The 20,950-nt window shown below is 54.2% G+C and overlaps 3 protein-coding genes across 8 annotated transcripts in view; 1 reads left to right on the forward strand and 2 right to left on the reverse strand.

Annotated features, from left to right (window-relative positions):
- Window positions 1-1,060, forward strand: part of LOC121361636 (NADPH--cytochrome P450 reductase) — a 29,002-nt gene extending 27,942 nt beyond the window's left edge. For all 6 annotated transcript variants that reach the window (XM_041482541.1, XM_041482546.1, XM_041482544.1 and 3 more), the window contains one exon: window positions 73-1,060. In XM_041482541.1, coding sequence (XP_041338475.1) covers window positions 73-217 — 145 coding nt within the window. In that variant the 3' untranslated portion in view covers window positions 218-1,060. The remainder of the gene's footprint in view (window positions 1-72) is intronic.
- A 751-nt stretch (window positions 1,061-1,811) lies between these two features.
- On the reverse strand, window positions 1,812-9,725 carry TMEM120A (transmembrane protein 120A). The gene is made up of 12 exons (XM_041482549.1): window positions 9,596-9,725; window positions 7,581-7,699; window positions 7,016-7,132; window positions 6,513-6,572; window positions 5,738-5,833; window positions 4,768-4,857; window positions 4,377-4,442; window positions 4,205-4,266; window positions 3,926-4,018; window positions 3,284-3,348; window positions 2,641-2,709; window positions 1,812-2,564 (listed from the first exon to the last, which is right to left on the reverse strand). Exons 1-12 carry the CDS (start codon window positions 9,668-9,670, stop codon window positions 2,451-2,453), a joined length of 1,026 nt encoding a protein of 341 aa, XP_041338483.1. The 5' UTR covers window positions 9,671-9,725; the 3' UTR covers window positions 1,812-2,450.
- A 278-nt stretch (window positions 9,726-10,003) lies between these two features.
- On the reverse strand, window positions 10,004-20,928 carry STYXL1 (serine/threonine/tyrosine interacting like 1). The gene is made up of 9 exons (XM_041482550.1): window positions 20,723-20,928; window positions 19,279-19,340; window positions 18,690-18,828; window positions 18,262-18,318; window positions 17,211-17,356; window positions 15,749-15,894; window positions 14,625-14,719; window positions 12,855-12,964; window positions 10,004-10,777 (listed from the first exon to the last, which is right to left on the reverse strand). The coding sequence occupies exons 1-9, from the start codon at window positions 20,823-20,825 to the stop codon at window positions 10,646-10,648; spliced, it is 990 nt and encodes a 329-aa protein (XP_041338484.1). The 5' UTR covers window positions 20,826-20,928; the 3' UTR covers window positions 10,004-10,645.
- Between the last annotated feature and the right edge of the window lie 22 nt (window positions 20,929-20,950).

Genomic DNA, 20,950 nt, shown 5'->3' on the forward strand with positions numbered 1-20,950 from the left:
TGGGGGGTGTGTGTGGGAGGTGGCAGGGCTCTGTGGCTGTGCTCTGGTGTCTCACTCACTCCCTGTTTGCAGCGATGCCCGGAACATGGCCCGGGACGTGCAGAACACCTTCTACGAGATCGTGTCCGAGTTTGGGAACATGAGCCAGCCCCAGGCCGTGGACTATGTAAAGAAACTGATGACAAAGGGCCGCTACTCCCTGGATGTGTGGAGCTAAGAGCGGGGCTGGCGGGGCCAGGGAGAGAACAGGTCCCCAGGCGTGGGCCAGGGGAGCTGGCAGGTGCCTGCTCGCTCACTGCTGCTGTGGGTGACAGTCTTGTCCCCAGCCCACGGCTACCCCGGTGTCACTCCCAACCCTTCCTGGGCCTCTGCAGCCCCTGGGCTGTGCACCCAGGGGGTGGAAAGGGTTGAGAGGGGCAGGGGGGTAGCTCAGGCTGCTGTCCAGGAGCTGCGGTGTCACCGGCACCTCAGGGTGCACCCCATGGCACCAGCGTTTGCCTTGAGGCCAGGGCCATCAGGGACACAGCCACTGTGGGGCAGGAGGGACAGACACTGCCAGGGAGTCCTTCCCTGCACACGAGGTGTTGCCTTATCCCCGGGGCTGGAGCCCACCCTGGCCTGCAGGGACAGCAGAGGGGTGGAGGGGCTGTGCTGAGGCTGGGATTGCAGCTTTGCCTCCCTCCTGTTTGCCCAGCTCTGGGATGTGGGGCTGGCAGCTGGCTCTGGGCACAGAGCTGTCCCATGGCCCCACCAGCATATCCTGCTCCATTCCTGCTGCCCGCCCTCGCTCCAACACCAGCGGGAAGCTCCTCTCCCTGTGGATTCACCCGGGTTGGGAGGTGGGGTCTCAGCCCATGGGGGCCCTGCTTGCTCCCCTGAGCCCAGCCCTTCCCTCACATCATGTACGGTCATTTTTTAAATACGGTTTTTATTTTGAACATTGTGATTTAAGCATGGAAAAAAAAAAACCAAAAAAAAAAAAAAAACAACAGAAACCCCAGACTTCCAGGCTGTCCAATGATTGTAAATTATTTAAATACATTTGCCCTTGGAATAAAAATCCTGTGTCTGGAGTTTGCTTCCTGCATTCTCTCTGCTCAGCCAGAGGGAAGAAGGAGGCAGGAGGAGCAATGGATGATAACCAGGAGGAAATTTGGGGATGTGGTGGCAGCTCTGGGTAGCCCTTACCCTGAGTGCTGGGTTGTGGAGGGGAGGGAGGATGGCAGTGGGGGCTCTGGACTGGGGTGCAGCTGTGCCCAACCTGCTCTTTGGTTCTTCCAGAGCTCCCGGTGCTGGTACAGCTGGTACAGGGGGTCTCTTCCCCACTCCAGGGACACTGAGGTTCTGTTGGGCTCCTTGGGTGGCCACAGCCTGTGCAGACGGGGATGCCATGGGAAGGAGCACCCCCTGCAGCTCAGGCTGATGGAAGGGCACAGGGAGATGACTTTTCATAAAATCATGGGCTCATTTAGGCTGGAAAGCCCCTCCAAATCATTGAGTCCAACCCACAACCCAGCACTACCAAACCCACCACTCAACCATGTCCCCAGCTGCCACATCGACATGGCTTTTAAATCCCTACAGGGATGGTGACTCCACAGCTTCTCTGGGCAGCCTCTGTCAGGGCTGGACAACCCTTTTTTGTGAAGATATTTTCCTTAATATCTACCTAAAGCTCCGCTGGTGAAACCTGAGGCTGTTTCTTCTTGTCCTACTGTAACAATTGTCCTACTGCCCCCCACCTCCACCCTCCTTTCAGGGAGGTTGTGTCAGGACCCCCCTTCCTGCTGAACCAAAGCCACAGAGCAGAGTGTGGGAGCAGTTCCCAGACTGTCCCGGTGACCCGGGGCAGCTCCTTCCCTTTATTTTCACATCTGCAGCCTCAGGAGCTGCCAGCCCAGGCTGCAGCCTGCACAGCCCCAGCTCCTGCTGCTCCCACCCCTCCCGTGCCCCAGCCACCCCTTCCCTGTGGATTGAAGGCGAGGGAGGAGCTGGGGCAGCCCTGGAATCAGGGCTGTGCACAGCCCCAGCTGCCCTTGGAGGGCCTCTGCCCTCAGCACACAGGGGCTGCCCTGGCTGCAGGGCTGGGGGAAAAGGGGAGCCTCCAGCACCCCAGGAGCTGCGGGAGGCAGTCCCTGGATGCTGCCCTGTCCCAGTGAGGAGCACCAGCAGCCAGGGAACATCCCAGTGAAAGGGGGGGAGCGGCTGGCCCAAGCATCCTGCTGCTTGGATGTGGAAGGCAGCCAGGGCAGGAGGTGCAGGGTGCTCCTGCCTCCAGGTGAGTGACTCCTGAGCACAGGGACTGTCCAGGAGCAGGCCCCAAGCTCTGTCCCACACCCAGGCCTCCAAGGAATGGGACGAGACGCCAGAGTCCGGACGGAACTGAGGAGAAGGGGATAGGGGATGGAGCCAGTGGGCAGAAACAGTCCAGGCCCCCACAGTGCCCCACTTCAGTTCTCCTTCGTGTCCTGGTTCTTGTTCTGAATCTTCTGGTGGACGACACGGAGGGTGGTGAAGAAGTTGCCCAGGAAGAGGATGGAGAAGGGGAGACCGCACATGAGGACCTGTGGGAGGAGAGGCCGGAGTGAGCAGGAGGGACCTGCCTGGGGCCCCCTCCAGGGCCCTCCCGGAGCTCCTTACCTGCCACTCCTTGCACTCGGGGTGCTGCAGCATGCGGAACAGGGTGATGGCGTTGTAGAGCTGCCAGAACTGCAGGAAGGAGATTCAGGGCAGCTGCTGCTGCTTTCAGAGGCTCAGCCCCAGGCTGGTGCCTGTCGCTGCTCCCTCTGGGTACAAACCCCACACAGACCCCGTGTGGGGCAGAGAAACCCCACCCAGGCTCAGGGACAGAGGGCTCGTTCCCAGAGGACCCCAGCTGGGACATTCCCCCTGTTTCAGGCCAGCTGGAGCCCGAGGGCCTCAGAGCAGCCTTGTCCATCAGCCTCAACAATCTGACCAAGGAAGGACTCGATCCTTTCGGCAGCAGCTCAAAGCTGGAGCTCAGGAGAGCTTTGGAAAGGCTTTGGAAGGGTTCCCACCACAGCACCCAGCAGAAGCACCCCAGCCCCTCCCCACCTCACTTCCCCAGTTGTGGTGGGTGCTTTGGAGGGAGAGGCTCAGCATTTGTTGGAAGCATTTCCCTGCCCCAGGCATCCCCCATCACATGGCTGTGGCAGCCTGTGGGGTCTGTGCCATGTCCAGGCCGCCGAGCACAGCTGGGAATGTGGCACATCCTGCTCCCACCCGAGGCTCTGGCATCTTGCAAGGAATGGGGCAGCCTCACCTGCCCAAAGAAGAGGAAGGGAAGCAGGAACGTGAGGCCTCTCCACATCCAGGACTGGAAGCCCTCTGCAAAGGATGAAGGTTTCTGTGAGAACCTGGAATGGGCTGGTGGAGAGGGGATGGAGCCCAGCGGAGGACAGGGAGGCTCAGTGCCCACACGTGCCTGGCTGAGCAGGTCCTGCCATTCCAGCCTCACTGTGGGCACTTGCAGGGGACAGTGGCAGGGATTCCTCATCCAGCACAGGGCTCTGGGCTCCAGTGCAGCTGGCCCTCAGCTCCTGCCCTCGGTGTCACAGGGGCTGGGGAGGTGACAGCCCACAGTGCCTGGGGTGTGGAGGGATGTGTCATGTCTGAAGGAGCTTCCTGGGCAAACGTGGGATGCCCAGAGCCACATCCACTGCCACCTCACATCCTGAGGGAGCCAGCTGTGGGCTGGTGGTCCCAGAAGAGCAGGAGGAGGGGGACAATCATCCTGTGGGGTGGTGTTGCCCCACAGGAGATGCTGCTCAGGGAGCTTTGGTTTGACTGAGAGCTTTTTCTATCCCTGCCACTGCTGAAAGTGACCTCAAATCAAAGTGTTGCCATTTCCTTCAGTAGAACCCACAGCTCCCAGTGAGCTGAGCACCAGCCTGAGACCACTCACCCACAGTCAGGTCCATGTTGTGCCTCTCTCCCAGCGCTCGCAGCCGGTACAAGCACCCACTCTGGTAGTAATACTGCAGGAACTGCACAAAGCCTGCAGGGAGAGCACGTCAGGAGCTGCCCAGGGATCACCTTCCAGCCTCAGCATCATGCCACGAGGCCAAGGGAACTGCCAGGTGAGCTGAGAGCTGCAGCCAGGTCTCCACGTGCTGCAGAGCTCTGCAGGCACTCTCAGCACCCGGGGGTCAGTCCCTGTCCCAGCACCCGGGGCAGCACTTACTCTGGTACATGGAGAAGGAGAGAAACTGGTTCCTGAACATCTGGTACATGAGCCCATCTGGCCTGTGGAGAGACAGTGCTGGCTGGGGGACGTGGGGCTGGGAGGGGACAGCCAGCCCTGCCAGTCCCACAGCCCAGGCAGCCCCACCATGGGACAGGGGACACAGACTTACCACGTCAGCATGACACCTGAGAGGAAGGTGGAGATGTAGTGATGGAAAACCCACCAGCCTTTGATCCTGGAGGGCAGACACAGAGAAGCACTGTCACATCTGGAGCGTGAATCCAGAGCCAAAGGCAGCCTGCAGAGTGGAGCAGCCCAGCCCCAGCCACCCCACAGCTCCCAGGCTGGTTGGGAAATGCCTCAGAGCAGGACCAGGGCCTCGGGGCTGGGCAGCACCAGGGCCCTTCCAGCTCCACCTTTCCGCGCCGCCCCCGCTCGGGAGGATCCTCCTGCCCCGCTCCTGCAGCTCCCAGCAGGGTTTGCCACACACCTGAGTGGGAGGGAGCTGCTCCCCCAGCCCTGCAGAGGAGCCAGCCCCTCCCCGGGCCCAGGGCACTCACTTGGAGCCGTTGTTGATCAGGATGCTCTCGCGGATGGTGAGGGTGCAGTAGTACCACACCAGGAGGAAGTTGAAGACGGCGTCTGTCACCCTGGGTCACAGAGCAGGTGTAAAGGCACGGGCTGGGGGCACAGGCACGGTGACAGCCCGTGGGACTCTCCCCAAGGGAAGGGACCTGCTCCCTCTGGGGTTTTCTGCTTTCGGGATCACCCCAGAGTCCCTTTTTCCAGCCCGACGGCCGAAGAGTCGGAATTCTTCGGCTCTGGTTCACAAGGTTGGTTATTATCTATTATCTAAAATATTTTCTCTCAGACCCACAGAGGTCTGATCTGCAGGTCTGTCAAGGGCACACTGCCCACCCCTGGGCTGGTATCTACATTTTATACTACGAGTTACATATGCTTTATTTATCATTATTTTCCAATACCTATCACCTAGACTACTTATACTGTTAGACTGTCTACTTATACTTTAGGCCAATCTAAATGTGCCACCATCACCAAGAAGATGGAGGCTAGCAAGAAGGAAGAAGCATGGAACAATACCCATGTCTCTCCATCTTGCCTCCTAGATCCCCTATAATAAAATCCCCAAAACTCAATTTTCAATGAATTTATTTCAAATAATTAAAATAATTCATTATTACTCTATTTAAACTTCTGTGACTTGTGATTCTTCATATAAGTTCAATAATTTGCTCCATGGGTTAAAATCGAAATCCCAAGTGTCTTTGGCTTCCTGCCAGGACTCCCGAGCCCCTGCCCAGGTCTCGAGCCATCCAGGGCAGCCAGAGGGATGTCCTGGGTTCCAAGAGCTCCCCACCACCCACCATGGCCACGCAGCCACAAAGGCCACCCCACCTCCAGGTGCTTTAGCAGGATCTCCTGTTCAGCCCTGGATATTCCAGGATGGGAGAGAAGGGCAAGAGGGCTCTGGGAGGAGATCTCTGCCCAGCACCAAGCCAGACTCACCTGGAGTTGAGGAGGAACCGACAGGAGAAGGAGACAATGAGTAGGATGATGGTGAGGTAGAGCTTGAACTTCTCGTACTCATCTTTATACGCAAACCTGCAGGGAAGCACAAGGACAGGCTTGGAGCAAGGGGCTGCTGGAAATCTGTGTCCTCCCATCCCATCTGGCTGGGAAAAGTGATGTCCTGTAGGGAACCTCTGGGAGACACTCAGGAAGAACCTTGCCTTGGGGGTATTTCTGAGAGCAGAGTACACCAGGCTGCTTCACACAGCTGGGACACATCTGAGCACCCCAAACTACCCCAGCCTTGGGGGGCGGCCCTGGTGGGGGAGACTGGGATGTGCACACGTCTCCAAGGGGAGGATTGGGGAACAGAGGGAGAAGGGAGTGGCTCCTGGCTGGGCATCTCTGGCAAGGGAAAGGCTCTGAGGGGCCAAAACCAACTTCTGGTGCTTCCCCAAGGGAAGAGGAGGGGACCAGCCACTGTCTGTCTTTCCTGCAAGTTCCTAATACAGTGGAAACACGGACATGGCTTCGGTGGAGGATCCCATTAACTTCTCAGAGCTAATGGTCCAGCCCAGCCCAGCAGCAGGAATGTGAGGGGGAGCCAAGGATTTGGCTGATTCTTGGGAATTATGCAGAAAACAGCTCAGGAAGGGAATCTACACCAGGTGAGCCAAGCCAGCCCCGTGTCTGCCTGGGAGGAGCTGTTGTTCCTGGTGCCAAGGGGATGCCAAGTCAGGAAAATCAGAGGAGCAGCGAGGAGGGGCCGTACTTGGCCTGTTTGCTGAGCAGTGTCACGTTCACATTGCCGAGCACCAGACTCAGGTACAACCTGGGGAGAGAGCAGAGCGTTAGGACAAGGACCTGCCTGTGGAGCTGTCCCCTCCTGTGCCACGAGTGGGGCCAGGGATGAGCCCCCAGGTGCTTCCACTCGGAGCTGGCAGGCACAAACCCTCTGGAATCCCCTCCCACGGGCAAGGGGACGGGTGGGGGAGCACACACCCCACCTCCCACAGGCACGGGGGTGTTCACCAGGGCTTCTCCTCGGGCACAACCACTGTGCAGGGGTGGGTGATGGCCACGAGCAGGCACAGGAGTGAGGGGCAGCACTGCTGGCTCCTGCCCAGGTGTCCTTGGGGAGCCCAAGTGGAGCAGGACAGCTGTGACACCGCTGGGCGCAGGGTGACAGCTCTGGGTCTGTGCCTGCAGCCTTACAGCCACAGGGATGTGGAGGGTGGCCCTGGTGACCCTCCCAGAGCTGAGGTGCCTTCTCACCCGTTCTTCTTTGGCAGATAGGCCTCCATCTCAAAGAACACGTTCTGCCTCTCTTTAATCAGGCTCTGGGTCTCTTGGATGGATGCTTCCTGCTCGGGAGTCGCCTGGCCTTTGCATCTGGGGAGCAAACACAGGCACTGGCACCAGGAGAGCCTCTGTAACACGACCAGCACGTGCTGCCACTCCACAAGTGACTGACTGGGGCAAGGACACCCCAAGGACAGGGAAGATGGATGGGAGGAAAGTCCACAACTGCAGGGCAAGCTCCTCTGTCAGGCCATGATGTTGCTCAAGAGAAGGGAGCGAGGTGAGGCCAGATGGGTCTCTCACCCTTAGGAGGGATGGGGAGAGCTGTGTGCAGGAGGGGAGCAGTTCATGGTACCCACAAAACCCTTGCAAGCTCTGAACTGCAGACAGGGCACAGGCAAGGGGGGCTGGGGAAGAACAGCCTCCCCACAGCCCCTGGCTGCAGAGAGGTTTGCATTTGAGGCATGAAGGGGGCTCAGCAGCCCCGTCCTTGCTGCTCTCCCCTCCCCTGCTGTCACAGAGCACAAGTGTCACTCACTTTTTGAGGGAGAGCGACAGCTCCTTCAGCCGCTTCTTCTGCCGGGCGATGGAGCTGGAGATCCCATCCTGCAGCTTGGTCAGCTCCTCGAGTTTCTGCTTGTACAGCCTGTGGTTGTCCTGGGAAAGAGACCAGCACACGTTAGAGCTGCCTGCCCAGACACCCCTGTCCTTGGGGCCTCTGTGATGCTTTTGTTAAAAAATGTTCTCAATTTCACCCGTGCTGCTGCTGAGTGAGAGGAGGGGTGGCTGCAGAAGGCCAGGTGTGTTTGGGGACAGCCTGCAGCCAGCCCTGCTTCCATGGGGATGCCCAGCCCCAGTGCCAAGCAGCCTATCCACAGGATGTTCCCATGCTTGGGACGCCAATGACTGCACACAGCAGACAGGAAAAACTTGGGTGGGCCAGGGTACAACTGTGGTACCACAGTGGCTTTGAGTGCTGGGACAGGATGAGCAGCTCTTTGTGCCTCCAGGTCTCCCAGCTCGTGGCTCTGGGGCTCCACCTGAGCACCCCTGGGAAGCTGGAAGGAGCCTGTCCGTGAGTGGACAAAGGGGAAGGGCTCCCAGCAGGGCTGCAGCCAAGTGCCCATAACCCAACCACACCTGGATAGGCTGGGAGCATCTCTCCACTATTTTTAGTAGGGAAAGGGGAGAGCTGCTGGATCAATGCTGCTGCTGCTTGTCCAGGTCAGCAGGAGAACAGCCCGACCTCGGCACGGCAGCCCGAGTGCCACCTCCACACGCTGCTCACAACAACCCTTGGACTAGACCTTGGCACAAACAAGTTCTAACCTCTGTAGCTCTTATCAACCACTTGATCGCCAGATCTTAAAAGTTGTTCCCAAAGGAGAAAGGTGAAACCAAGAGCACAGGAGAGAAACCTTCTCCCTCCGGTGACAAGCAGCGGCAAGGAGGGAACAGATCCCAGATAGTCCCGGTTCCACAGCAGTGATTTATGTCCCTGATTTATCCCAGGACATTCCCTGCTTGACCATCAAGCTTTCCTGCTGCCATCTAGAGCCACCTCCTCCTGGCTCTGGAGTTAACTGTGAGCTTTGTGACAAGTCCTTTAGCCGTGCCAGCATCGGAGACAGCCTGGATGAGGAGTGAGGGCGGGAGGAGTGTCCGGAGGGAAGGGCTGGCGCTGAGTGGCTGCACTCAGGGCTCCAAGTGGGCGACCCGGGACATCCACGCAACCCTATGGAGCAAGAGGAGGTTTCTCAAAGCCTCCCTTGCCCCAGATCTGGGCACAGCAGCGACGTGCCCGCAACAACATCCGCTTCACCCCGCTCCGGGGGGAAGGAGGGGGAGAGGGAACGGGTGCAGCTGCAGCCGAGTGACCTGAGCGGCAGCAGGAGGTGTTGGCCAACCTTTCCCTTGGGTGACCCTGTGCGAGCTGCACCCTGCCCACTCCTCCTCCGGCAGGCAGCGCCCTGGGGATTACACAAAGCAGGTGGAAGCACCTCTGACACCGGTCACCTTCCAGGCGCGGAGCCCCGGGCAGCCGGCGGTGCCGGGGCTCGGCAGCCGGGACACGGCGCCGGGCTGCGGCGTGCCTGCGCCCCGGGATCTCGGCTCCGCTGGGGCTGGCTGGCTCCGGGCTGCCCCGAGCCGGGCTCACAGGAGCGATAAGGAGTCAAACAGCATCTGCGCACCTCGGCCGGCCGTGCCACGCCAGGCAGCGCCGCTCCCAGCAGGAGAACCGGCACATCTGAGTCTCCACGCCACGTCCGCGGCGGGCTGGGGCATCACGGCGGGTACCCCGCTCCGCCCGAGCCGGCACAGCCCGGCTCCCCTGCCCTGCTCCGAACCGCTCTGCCCCCGGCACACGGCTCGGACCCGAGGGCCGGGGCACGGGGGGAAAGCACCCGGAGTGCAGAGGGGAGAGCCCGGTCCCGCCGTGCCCGCTGGGGATGCTGCGGGGATCTCCCACCCCCGGTGCCGGTACCCCGGCGCGCCGCGCTCGGCCGGAGCGCTGCCCCGGCCCGTGCCGGTCCGTCCCGGGCCCGGTGGTACCTGGATGCGCTGGTAGCCGTCCTGCAGCTCCTCCCACTCGCGCAGGCACTCGGCGAGCGAGGCGCCGCAGGCCATGGCGGCGATGGCGGCGGCACCGGCCCGGCCCGGCCCGCGGCGACGGGCGGCGCTGGCCCCGCCCCCTTCCGGACACGCCCCGGGGCGGGGCCGGGGCGGGGCCTCCCTTAGTCCGTGTTTTCCTCTGAGTGGGAGCCTGGAAAATGAGGAATTCCCTGGAATCGCAGCCCTGCGCTGCAGCGGGCGCTGTGAGCTGCGCCGGGCTCGCTCCCAGCTCGGGCAGCTCTCGGGCGCGCTCCCGGCCCTGAGCGCGTGTCCGAATGAGAACCGCGATCCCAAAGAATCCCAAAGCCAGCGCTAAATCCCAAACACAGAGTGCTGCAAAGCCAGGGAGGGTTTCTGTCGGGTTTTATTTTGTGATGTCAAAGAACAGAATTCGGAGTGCTGTAAGAGAGAGGACGGTGCTGATTCAGGTACTGGTTGAGGTTTCATGTGACAGCACTGAGGGTTTAAAGTCACCACCTCTGCCCAGAGGTTTGGTTGTGCGATTAGAAGGCAGCAAATGGGAAGGGTGGAATTGTCAACAATCCATCAAGTGAGTCTGTGAGAGGCTGTGGTGGCTGTGAAGGCACTCACAGGGCGCAGGGACTTCTGAAACAGGGAAATTCTGTTCTCACCTCTCCGGGCTGGAAGTGGGCACTGTCAGACTCTAAATGTACTATTCCAGACCATGGGTAACAAACCTTTACAGAGATAACCCTACTGACTGCCCCACAGCTGTGGCTATAATCCCCTCTGCTTACAAAAGAGTCGAGCTGTGTCTAATGGGCCACATCTTGCAGGATCTGCATTCCCCAAATTTCCACCTCCTCCAGCACAGGTGAGCTCCCGAGGAAGATCCAGATCCTGACCCAAAATGACATGGAGCTAGAGGAAAGCTTTTCCATTACATTTGGGTCTTTTTTCACACAGCGTGCAGGTAGCTTTCTCCCCAGATGGGGAAGGGAAGTGGCTTTCCCCAGGGGATGTTCTCTGTCAGTAATTTGGTTCAGACACGTCTGTGACTGGGAACCCATAGATTTGGGTCTCCCAGGCTGAGAGCTGTTCCACAAAGCCCCGGTGTGGTCTCATGTTCATTTTGCACTTCAGAAGGTATTTCCAAGCTCTCTGTAAACAGAAGGAAAGTGAAGAAGTGTTAGGAATTGAACAGAAAGTGACTCTTGGGCATTTTCACAAAGCAGCTACACTTCACACAACACAGCTTTGTATTTGCTCCCTGTGCTGGACAGCAAGACCCTGCAGAGAGGAGTTTGGCACCAAAGTGGGGACAGGCTGGATCCAGATGTGACCCTGAGAGAAACCTGTCCCCTTCATGCTCTGCTCTCCTGGATACGAGGACAGCTCAGGCTGTTTTCACTGCTGAGTGCTATTCCACTCTGCTGGAGCGATGCAATCCTGGATTTTCCACCCTAAAATGCTGCTCCTTCCACAGATGATGACCAAGCAGTGAAGTATCAGCCATAAAGGTCATAAAGCAATGAAGGTTATCACGTTTTTGGATTGGTGTGACCTGATGTGGCAGAGCAGTTATGACCTCGCAGTTATCCCACTGTATTAATTACAGCCATCTTAATTATTTGTTAGCTCCAAGTAATCACCTAGAAACTCTGACACACACAGGGCAGATCCACCAGCATTACTCCAGCTCCATCCCTGCATTTTCCTGTCAGTGCTCATCTTCCTGCTCATAAAAGAGCTTGACCCCTGCACTTGTAGGGTTGCTTAAGGGAAATGAGACCAAAGGTCAGCAGATAGTGCTCCATTGGTTTGTTTTTCTAATCTTGCTGATTCTGCAGGCTCTGAGGCTGATATTCCAATATTTACTCCTCTGGGTTCACAGTGAGGGTGTCTCTGGTTCCCCTGGACTCAATGGATCTGCTCACATATTGCTCACTAACAGAATCAGGGGCTGCACATCCCAACTCTGCCTTGCTTTTGCTTTTTTGAAAGCTTTCAAAGATCTTTGCCTGGATTGGCTGGAGGATCACACAGCAATCTGTTGCACTGCTCTTGTCTGCAAGAAACAAACTTGTCTGCCAGGGTGATCCCTCGGGAAAGCTTTGCCCAGCCAACAGTGGGCAAGCACTGTCCTGTCAATATTTTTTTTTGGCATTTAGTAAAATGCTGAGAGCAACCTGTTGATGCCAACTGAGGGGAATGGCAAGGCTCAGGCTTTGACTTTTGCACTGCCATTGGAAGCACATTCTGTGATTCAGTGAGTGGCTGTTATCAGCCTGCAGGAGCAATCACATCCCTGTTAGTGCAGGGACTGAACCCTGTCTGAGCCCTGCTGGCACCCTCAGCCTCTAATTACCCACTGGCACACAGCCATGGCAAGAGCTTTCCTCTTACATTGACATGTTTGCACAAAATCAATCACCTTATCAGATACAGACTCAGCTTTAGTGAAGTTTGGATCAATCTCTTCAAGCTCCTGAACTTTCCAAACAAGGGTGAGGTTTTTAAGGAGAGGCTGGTCAGTTGCCATGGGAACTCTCCTGCTCCCTGTCAGGAGGCACCAGGAGATGCTGCCTGTGTGTTGCATGCAAAGGGAGAAAGGCCTGGCACCAGGGGAGAGGCCACCAGGCTCCTGCACATCCAGGTCATCCCCAGCCATCCTTCATTCATTTCTTTCATTAGTCAGAGCTATGGAACAGCCTGTGCTGGCCATGTGACCTGTACATCCCCTCTGGGCAGGTATTATCCCATTGCAGATTTCTATACAGGAGTGTCTGTGGGAGGGGATTGCTTCTGGAGGAATAAAAAAGGATTTTGGAAGGAGTCAGTGCTGAAGTCAATGGTAAATGAGAGCCCTGCAAACACTGGGTTCTGAACTTCTCTAACACCATGGAATTAAGAGATAGGATTAACTGCAGTAGCTTCCACTCTTTCCCTCAAATCCAGGAGATAAATACCATGTTCTGTATCCACAGCTCTGCTTTTCTAGCCCTTTAGTTAAGTAGGGAAAACAAAAAGAGTAAGGATTCACAGATCCAAAATCACACCTAATCCACCTCCTTAATGGTCTAAAGAAGATGCAATCTCAAATCATGTAATCAGTTCCATCATCAGGTGGATGTTGTGCATGGAATCACAGAGAGTGTCTCACAGTACTGCAGTGGTGTGTTTCAGCAGGAGAGCTGAGTGCAGAGGCAGTTTGTGTGGCCCTGTGACAGTGACATACCTGCAGGGAGAAGCGGCAGGAGTGCATCAGATAGGCCATGGTGGCTGTGCTGCTCCGGCTGATCCCCAGGCTGGAGAACACCAGCACTGCTCCCACATCCAGCTGAGCATCTGAGCCAAGAAATGCCAATCACAAGTTAGTGAGCTGGGAAATGGAGCTGCCCGTGGCAGTCAGGCACTAATTTGGTGACAGCTGACAGGGGGCTGCAGCCTGAGAGACAGGAGCCCTCAGGAGCCCTGACAGCAGCAGATGGGCACTGCCAGCTCCCATTTCTGTAAGCATCTGCCTTTCTTAAAAATGCACAGTTAAAACGTGGCCTTGAAGAGCAGCGCCAATGACAATGACCAGTCAATGCCTCATTACACATCATGTCACCCTCACAGCAGGGATCTCAGCACAAGTGGGCTTTCGTGACCTACCTGCTGTGGTCAGCATCACAGACTCTCCCCAGACAGGTCTAAAGGTATTGAAATTTTATTTTGCCTGGAAGGTTGCATATTTAATTAATAACTTTTTAATTCTTTCTCTCCCTCTCTAGACAGAATTATGTTTTTAAAATATTAGCAACTGAACTCCAGAATTCATAGAGCAAAACCTTTTCTTTTAGTGTTGTCAAGATGTTTTGTTTGGTTGATTTTTTTTTCCCAAGCACTAAGCCTGCATTTTAAAACTCATTTCTGTTGTGAGATACTACTTCTATCCTAAGATCTGGGTAGAACTGGCCTCACTCCAACATACACCTGGCATGAGGACATTCACACTCCTCTTGGAGTATGTGGAGAGCTTTAGTCTCGTGTTCTGGTTTGAGTAATCTGCTCTCCACTGCCAAATAAACAGTTCCACTATCAGGTAAACAGTGGAACACTTCCACAAGTGCAGCTAATAGGCTCTTGTAGTCCTGTTTGGAAACAGCCACAAATCATGTAATGTCAGAAGGAAACTTCTGAAACACTACTGGGAAAAAGTATGAGGCACAACGAAAGGCAAGTAAGTGAATATCAACATTCAATATTTCATTCATAATGAAATTCAATTCAGGACTACAGAATTATATCCTCACGTGTTGTTTCTTTGTGTGCAGTTGTCATGTCTGATATTGTACTTGGATTAAGCTCTGTGGGGACAGGGTGGTCTTTTGCTTCTGTCTCTGTCCAGCACAGCTCAGCAGGGCCTTGGTCTGTGGCAGGAGTTATTTGATAAGCACAATAAAAGATAACAACGTGGTTGGACAGCATCAGGATGGAGCTGCAGGAGCCTGAGCTGCAGGCACTGAGCCGCAGAGTGTGTTTTCTCTTGTCCTAGCTGATGTAATCAGCTGAAGGCAGGTTCATGCTGTCCAACCTGAAAGTCTTCCTGGGCCCTACAGTGGGTCTGCACTGCAAATCACAGAGATTATCAATGCCTCGTGCTGAGCTCTCTAATGTGTGTCACACTCTGCTTCAAATAAAGCTCTGGTGGCTGAAGATTTGGGCTGCTGAGAGTCAAAGGAGTAAGAGGGAATCCTATGAAGCCCTGGTAGATTCCCTGCTGCAAAGATTTGGGTGGAAAGCTCCCTGTTATCAGAGTGAGGTATCCTTTGAAGTGAGCAGGGACAGCAGAGTCAGATGCCCTGTAAAATCTCCTCTCTGTCCATCAGGCTGGTTAGTGAGGCAGCTCTGGTATCCATCAGGGTGTGGGCTTGCTTCTCCTCCTGTCTGGGCTTCCTGTCACTCCCATCTAATATCCTACAGTGAGCAAGGGCTCAGGAATTCCAGATCAGGATCCACTCACCTATGAAATGAGAAATGGTGGTGAAGGAAGAAAAAAGATCTGCTTCGAGTGAATCTGGAACCGATATATGGAGGGATTTACCTTCTTCTGCAAACCTGGAAAAGAGCACACAGACCACATGGAGCAGAGGAGCAGCCTTGGCAAGATGTGTTTGTTGGAGTCAAGGTGATAATTTTGTTTGCTGTTACATTTGTGAGTTTTTAATCATTGTCATCTTTAACATGATAAGGGATTTATTATGGTGAGGCACAGAGGTGTTTGTAGAACCATTTTAATCACTGATTTTCCATTTCAATGGTATCAGTATTGATGCCTTAACCTACAGACAGATAACCTACAGAGAGATAAATGAAAACAGATGAACTGAAAGCAGATGTGCTTTCACAGAGTGCGTGTTTGCTGTTTTGTGGGCCCCCCAGTTCCCTTCATGTGGTTTTCTGTGCATCTCCTCCTTTCACAGGCTCAGAGAACTCATGGGGCAAAAAATTGGTGAGGAATTTCCAAAATGTGGAAGCACATCATGCAGAGGACACAGGAATATTACCCACAGTGCAGAGACATTCCTCTGCAGAGAGCCAAAGGCATGAGAAATGTCTGCTGGTGCACATGTCCTGGGGTGGGTAACTGGAGTTGTTACTTGGTTTGGGTCAGCACCTTGAGAAATGCCACTGGGTTTTTCACTGTCTGAAACTGCATTTCCAGCAAGGCCTGCAGTGGGCTGTCTGGTCATGGACAGAGCAGGTAAGGAAGGAAGACCAAAAATGTGACATATTGCTGACTTAGCTTTTACACAGATGTGTTGGTAAGATTTTGCTCTGAAAGCTATTTAGAGATACAGGTTTTTCCTGAAGAGTGGTGGTATGTGATAGACTTGAAATACCAAGGACTTCCCAGTGCTCCTCTTACCCAGTTCACCCGTGGCATGGTCAAGGGCTGCAGGACTGTGTTGCTGTTGTGCTAACTCTAGAGCAGAAATTAGAAAACAGCATGAAGTGGCACTGGAATCTGCAGAGGTTTCCTTGGAATGCCACAGGCACTGACTCCTCTGCCAATAAACTCTGTGTCACCTCATTTTTTCACATCACAGACACTGGTGAGGGTAAGCCTTGAACTGTTTAACTTACAGTGTTACAGGCTGTTCAGAGACGTTGACCAGTGCTTTGATCCTCAGATCTTTCTGAATTTGTTTGTCACTGGCCTGCTTGAAATTGCCCATATATAGCTTTGCAGGCAGTATTTCTACAGGGTATGGCTGGAAGGTGTCTAGTTCCTGCCAGAAAGAAACCAGAGGCTCAGGTTAGAGTGTCTCTGCTCCCATCAGCTCGATAAGTTCTTAAACAGAAGTCATGTGAAGAGTTGAACAGGCACTTAGTCAGCAGCCCATGACATATTTTAGTGTAATGATTCATTCAATCACCTGGATTTGCTGTATTTTGAAGTCTTTGCTAGTTTTACTGAGAATAATTAGCAGCCTCACTCTTGTTGTGGCATTACTTGAAGCAAATCCCAACTAAACAGGAGGTGGAATACATTCTTTCCATTGTCTGGAGGGGCTGCAGCACGACAGATTCGTTTGATGTTCTCCCTGGTTGCTGTTTGCAAGGATAAATGAAAACATCTGCCACCTGCAGAGCTGCAGGTGCCCTGGAGTGGCACAGCACAAATCCACAGCTGCACCCGGCAGCGTGGAGGCTCAGGAGGAAAACACACAAGCAGCCACCAGTGCTCACATCCCTAAGGGGACGTGCCTCGGATACTGCTCCAGGAGCACAAAGGAGGAGTCCAACAATTTAAAGCTTCAGCTGAGAGGCAAGGAGGTGCCTTGTGTCCAGCTGAGTCTGAGCAGGAAGCTCAGCAGTGAATTGCCCTTCACAGGGCAGCACAAAGTGAATCGATTTTCTCTCCTGTGCTGTAGCATCCACCGTGTCCATGGGCTATTTCCTGGGAACCAGAAGGGAACAATGGGAACAAAATACACCTTGGGATGAAAAGCTCTGTTGTCCAGCACCTTTTTAACCTGCCCTGCCTGTCCTAAATGTGCAATGAAGGGTAATTGTTTCTCATAAGGTAAATAGATTGATGTTTATAGGTGAAACCAAGCAAGCAGGACACAGTGTTTGAGTGGATGGCTGTTTTCTTCCTGGGCCTATTGAAAGAAGGCACTTGTGACCCTTCCTGATGAAAAGACATGGATCACGGTGCTTGGTAGGAATTGTACTTCTGTTTGAAAACATTTGCTGTGTACTATGCCAGATAACCACGTGTGAGAGAGCAGCCTGCTTGCTGTCATCACTTGCTACTGTTTGTTCAGTTATCTGCACTCTCCATAGGCCAGTTTTGGGGTTATCAGGGGAACATTCCCAGCTTGTTTTCATGAACTTCCTTTCATGCAATAGAAGAGGAAGAAGTGTGGCTGTAAAAGAATCAGTGGTGAGACTCAGAGCAAGCACAGTAACTCAAATTACATCCAATTCCTTTGTCTGAAATTACTGTGATACCAGGTTTGCAACACCATCTAACCTGAATTCACCAGCCATCACCAGCTGAATATTAGTGTCATCTACTTGGAAATCAGTCTCATCTCACCTGAGGCATCCACAGTGTCTTGTGGCTCTTCAGGAAATGGTAACAAGCTGAAAAACGCCTGTACCCTCCCTTCAGGAGGAGCACGGGGTGGCGGGTGAAGTGCTCCAGGTTTCTGGCATGGAGGAGGGCATCTCCTTCCTCAGCACCTAAAGAGACCAAAGAGCTCTTTGCCTGGGCAGCTTCCGTGTCTCCATCTCCTGACATCCACAGCAAATCCCTTTTCATTCCATCTAATGCTCTGGAGAAAACTTTGTTAAAAGCTCAACTTATTCTTTATTTGTTGCTGCAGGACAGTTACAGGGGGTGCTGCTTTTCCCCTCTCATCCTGATCTTTTATTCCTCTCCTGGTTTCTTTTCTAGGAACACATTTCTTTTCCTCTCCCCGTTTTTCTTTGGGAAATGCTTGTAAGAAGTTTCCATAATAGGGAAATTTTATCAATTTAAATTTAATAATCTTAGTTTTATGGAGGCCCCTTTCTTTAGTCTGCTTTAGGCAAACGGAAAAAAAGGAAGTGTCTTAATTAAATTCTTCAGAAATGTTTTAAACACCCCCCTCAGTGAAGTGGATTATGTGAGATGGCTGCTCTTCCTCCTCCTCCTCCTCCTCCCAAGGAATCCATCCTGCTTCCCTCTAGCTATGTCTGCTTTAGAAATAGATCAGCACAATAGAAACCCAGCTCTGATTCTCCACACCTTCCCTCCACTGCCTCACCCCTGAGCATTTAGGAACATGCTTGTTTTATTCATTCCCCTTACACCTCCACTATGTTTTTCTTTAAAAAGTGATGTAAATCTTTGCTAAAACTCTGTAGCCTTTGTAAAGCTCAAACAAACAGAAGTGGTTCTGCTCACAGCAGAATCCTTGCCAAAGGATGTGTGAAAGCCAAACACTTCCGTGGTTCAAGGAAAACTGAACAATGCCATGGAAAAGATTCCAGCACTTCACATTTCTTGGTGAACCCCATCAAATCACCACCCCCATTAAAGGTAAATCTTTTAAAATATCGTGAAGTGAAAGCCTTTTGTGACCCTCAAAGAAGGAAGTACTCACTCTGGGAACATGTGGAATCTGAGCTGCTGGTTTCAGTCTCTGAAGCAGTGCTGCTCCCTGAAAGGCAATTGTTGGACAGGCCAAATCTCAGGGAAATGTGGCAAAAGAAAAAAAAAAAGAAAAGAACCCATTCCTCACATGCAACAAGGAGCTTCAGAGGATCACCCACAGATGGGAAACCAGGGCTGCCAGGATGCTTTGAAATAAAACCTGGATTTTTGAAGCTTGAGAATATACACAACACAGTGCAAAACAGAGGCAGAGCAGAGTTTTTCACATACAGAATCACAGAATAATGAGTTTGGAAGAGACCTCTAAGATAAACTGGGAACATTTACATCTCTTCTAACAAGCTCATAAAATTAAATGAGGAATGGGAAGAATCTCTATCCAGCAGTGAGGACTGTTCTGACACGGGTCACACGTACCTGTTTCTTCCTCTTCCTCCTCCTCCTCCTCCTGATAGTCAGTGGAACCCAAAAAGCCAGTGTCGTGGTCATACACCACACAGAATCTGACATAGCCCAGCTCCTCGGGATTTGGGATCACATACTCCCCGGCAGGACTCTGCCAAAATCACAGAGCAATTCCATCAGGAGCACGGCTCCACTCTTCTCTGGTGCCATCCACACTCCTGACATCTTGCAAGCTACAGCTCTGCAGCTGCGTGTTGGGTTTGTAGGTGTGGGTGCACAGGGCAGTGGCAGCCCCGGTGAGGAGTCAGGAGTGATGCAAATCCCGCTGATTGCTCCACCGGCAGCAGCGTGCGGGCGCCAGCGCTGTCCTTGTGGGGCAAGGCTGCGCTGCGCGAGCTCTTGTGCAATGTTTTCCCTGATATTCAGCTGCGGTGTGGCAATCCTTCGGGCAGCAGGAGCCACCTTCGCTTTGTGACAGAATACATCCCCCCAGTGGCACGGCCGAGGCAGGGCAGGGGCTGGGACAATTCCCGTGGGTTTCAAACCCTTCCTGCTCACTGCTAAATCCAGGGGGGGTTCACACAAACAGCAATCCCCTCACCAGTTCGATCCTTTGGGCCGTAACAATGTGGCTGTCATCGAATTCAAGCTGAGAACGGGCATCTGAAAAAAAAACCAAGCAAGGCAGAGCAATTGGCTTTTAAAGCTCAGACAAACAGAGGTGGCTCTGCTCTGGTGGAAGGTGGAATCCTCTTTGTATTTTGTCAGTGGGAATTCAGGCGTCACCCAGAGAAAGATGTTTGGAAATGTGGCACTTGGGGATATGCTTTAGGGGTGGTTTTAGTGTTGCAGGGTCAGCTGTTGGACTGGATGAACTTGAAGGTCTTTTCCAGCTTTGATGATTCTATGATTGGGTTTTTTTAGAAACTGAGGCTTTCTGGTGTGGGTATAACAAGCTCCAGGGCTGATGTGAGTCTGTGTGTAACAGCAAGAGATAACCAGCACTGTTAGTCCTGACCCAAGTGTGCTCCTGCAGCATTCCCAGCCTCAGTCCCGTGCTCTGTGCCTGCTCTGCCTCTGCTGCTCCAGAGCTGGGGAGAGGGGCACTGCAAAGACCCCAACCCCACTCCCAAACTGGCTAACTCCCTCACCAAAACATTTAATGATATTGCAATATCATTGTCACCCTTCTGGGGGTATTGGCACTATGCAGAATGGAAGTGGTTATCAGGAATCTTTGTGTAATGGTTGAGAAATCTAGTCCAGTTCTAAAACCTCTGGGAGCAGCAGGGGAGAGTGTGAATCCGTGGGACTGATGGGAGCAGGCAGAGCTGAGCACGGGGAAAGCCAAAGCAGCACCTGAAATGGGATGGGAGGAAGGTCCCGAGTGCCAGGCCCCAGAAATGGTGAGAAGTGACATGTGTGCTTTTCCTCACAAGCCCTGTTGGCTCAGGATATCTGCCTGGGCTGAGCACAGTGCCTGGCTGCTGGCAGGGACAGGGACAGGCAGGGACAGGGACAGGCAGGGACAGGCAGGGAGAGGGATAAGCAGGGACAGGCAGGGACAGGGATAAGCAGGGACAGGCAGGGACAGGGACAGGCAGGGACAGGAAGGGACAGGGATAGGCAGGGACTGGGACAGGCAGGGACAGGGACAGGCAGGGACAGGGACAGGCAGGGACAGGCAGGGACAAGCAGGGGCAGAAGAAGCAGGCAGGGAAGGAGCAGGCAGGGCAGAGACAGGTAGGGACAGGGAGGGGCATGCACAGGCAGGAGGGAGGGACGGGGATAGGCAAAGGAAGGGGCAGCAGCAGCAGCAGGGGCAGGCAGGGGAAGCGGCAAGCAGGGGGAGGGACAAGGCTAGGCAGGGATAGGGAAAGGGGCAGGCAGGGACAGGGACAGGGACAGGGACAGGGACAGGGACAGGGACAGGGACAGGGACAGGCAGGGACAGGGACAGGGACAGGGACAGGCAGGGACAGGGACAGGCAGGGACAGGGACAGGGACAGGCAGGGGCAGTGTCAGGCCTGTGCCGCGGCCTCACCCAGCAGGCACAGGTAGTTGGGCTCCGTCAGCCGCGATCTCCACCGGTACTGGTTGATGATGTTGTAGAGGTGTCGGGGCTCGCAGAACATCACCCCCGCCATCCCCCTCCCGCCCGGCTGTCGCCGACTATCGCGACACCACGCTGCCCCTCCGGCCCGGCCGCGGGAGCGACGCCCGCCGGTCTCCAAGGTTACCTCAGGCGGGCTCTCGCGAGACTTCCCCCCCT

Source organism: Pyrgilauda ruficollis, unplaced genomic scaffold, assembly GCF_017590135.1.
Source record: "Pyrgilauda ruficollis isolate IOZ18807 unplaced genomic scaffold, ASM1759013v1 scaffold59, whole genome shotgun sequence".
NCBI lineage: Eukaryota > Metazoa > Chordata > Aves > Passeriformes > Passeridae > Pyrgilauda > Pyrgilauda ruficollis.

Excerpts from the sequence above, each read along its gene's own strand:
- STYXL1 (XM_041482550.1), bottom strand. The coding sequence starts at position 20,825 with ATGGCGGGGGTGATGTTCTGCGAGCCCCGACACCTCTACAACATCATC. Across the intron at positions 15,895-17,210 it reads AGACACTGTGGATGCCTCAG|GAACTAGACACCTTCCAGCC; the intron begins GTGAGATGAGAC and ends TCTTTCTGGCAG. Across the intron at positions 10,778-12,854 it reads CCTGCCGCTTCTCCCTGCAG|AGAGCTTGGAAATACCTTCT; the intron begins GTATGTCACTGT and ends TTCTGTTTACAG.
- TMEM120A (XM_041482549.1), bottom strand. The coding sequence starts at position 9,670 with ATGGCCTGCGGCGCCTCGCTCGCCGAGTGCCTGCGCGAGTGGGAGGAG. Across the intron at positions 3,349-3,925 it reads CAACATGGACCTGACTGTGG|AGGGCTTCCAGTCCTGGATG; the intron begins GTGAGTGGTCTC and ends CATCCTTTGCAG. Across the intron at positions 2,565-2,640 it reads CCGAGTGCAAGGAGTGGCAG|GTCCTCATGTGCGGTCTCCC; the intron begins GTAAGGAGCTCC and ends CTCCTCCCACAG.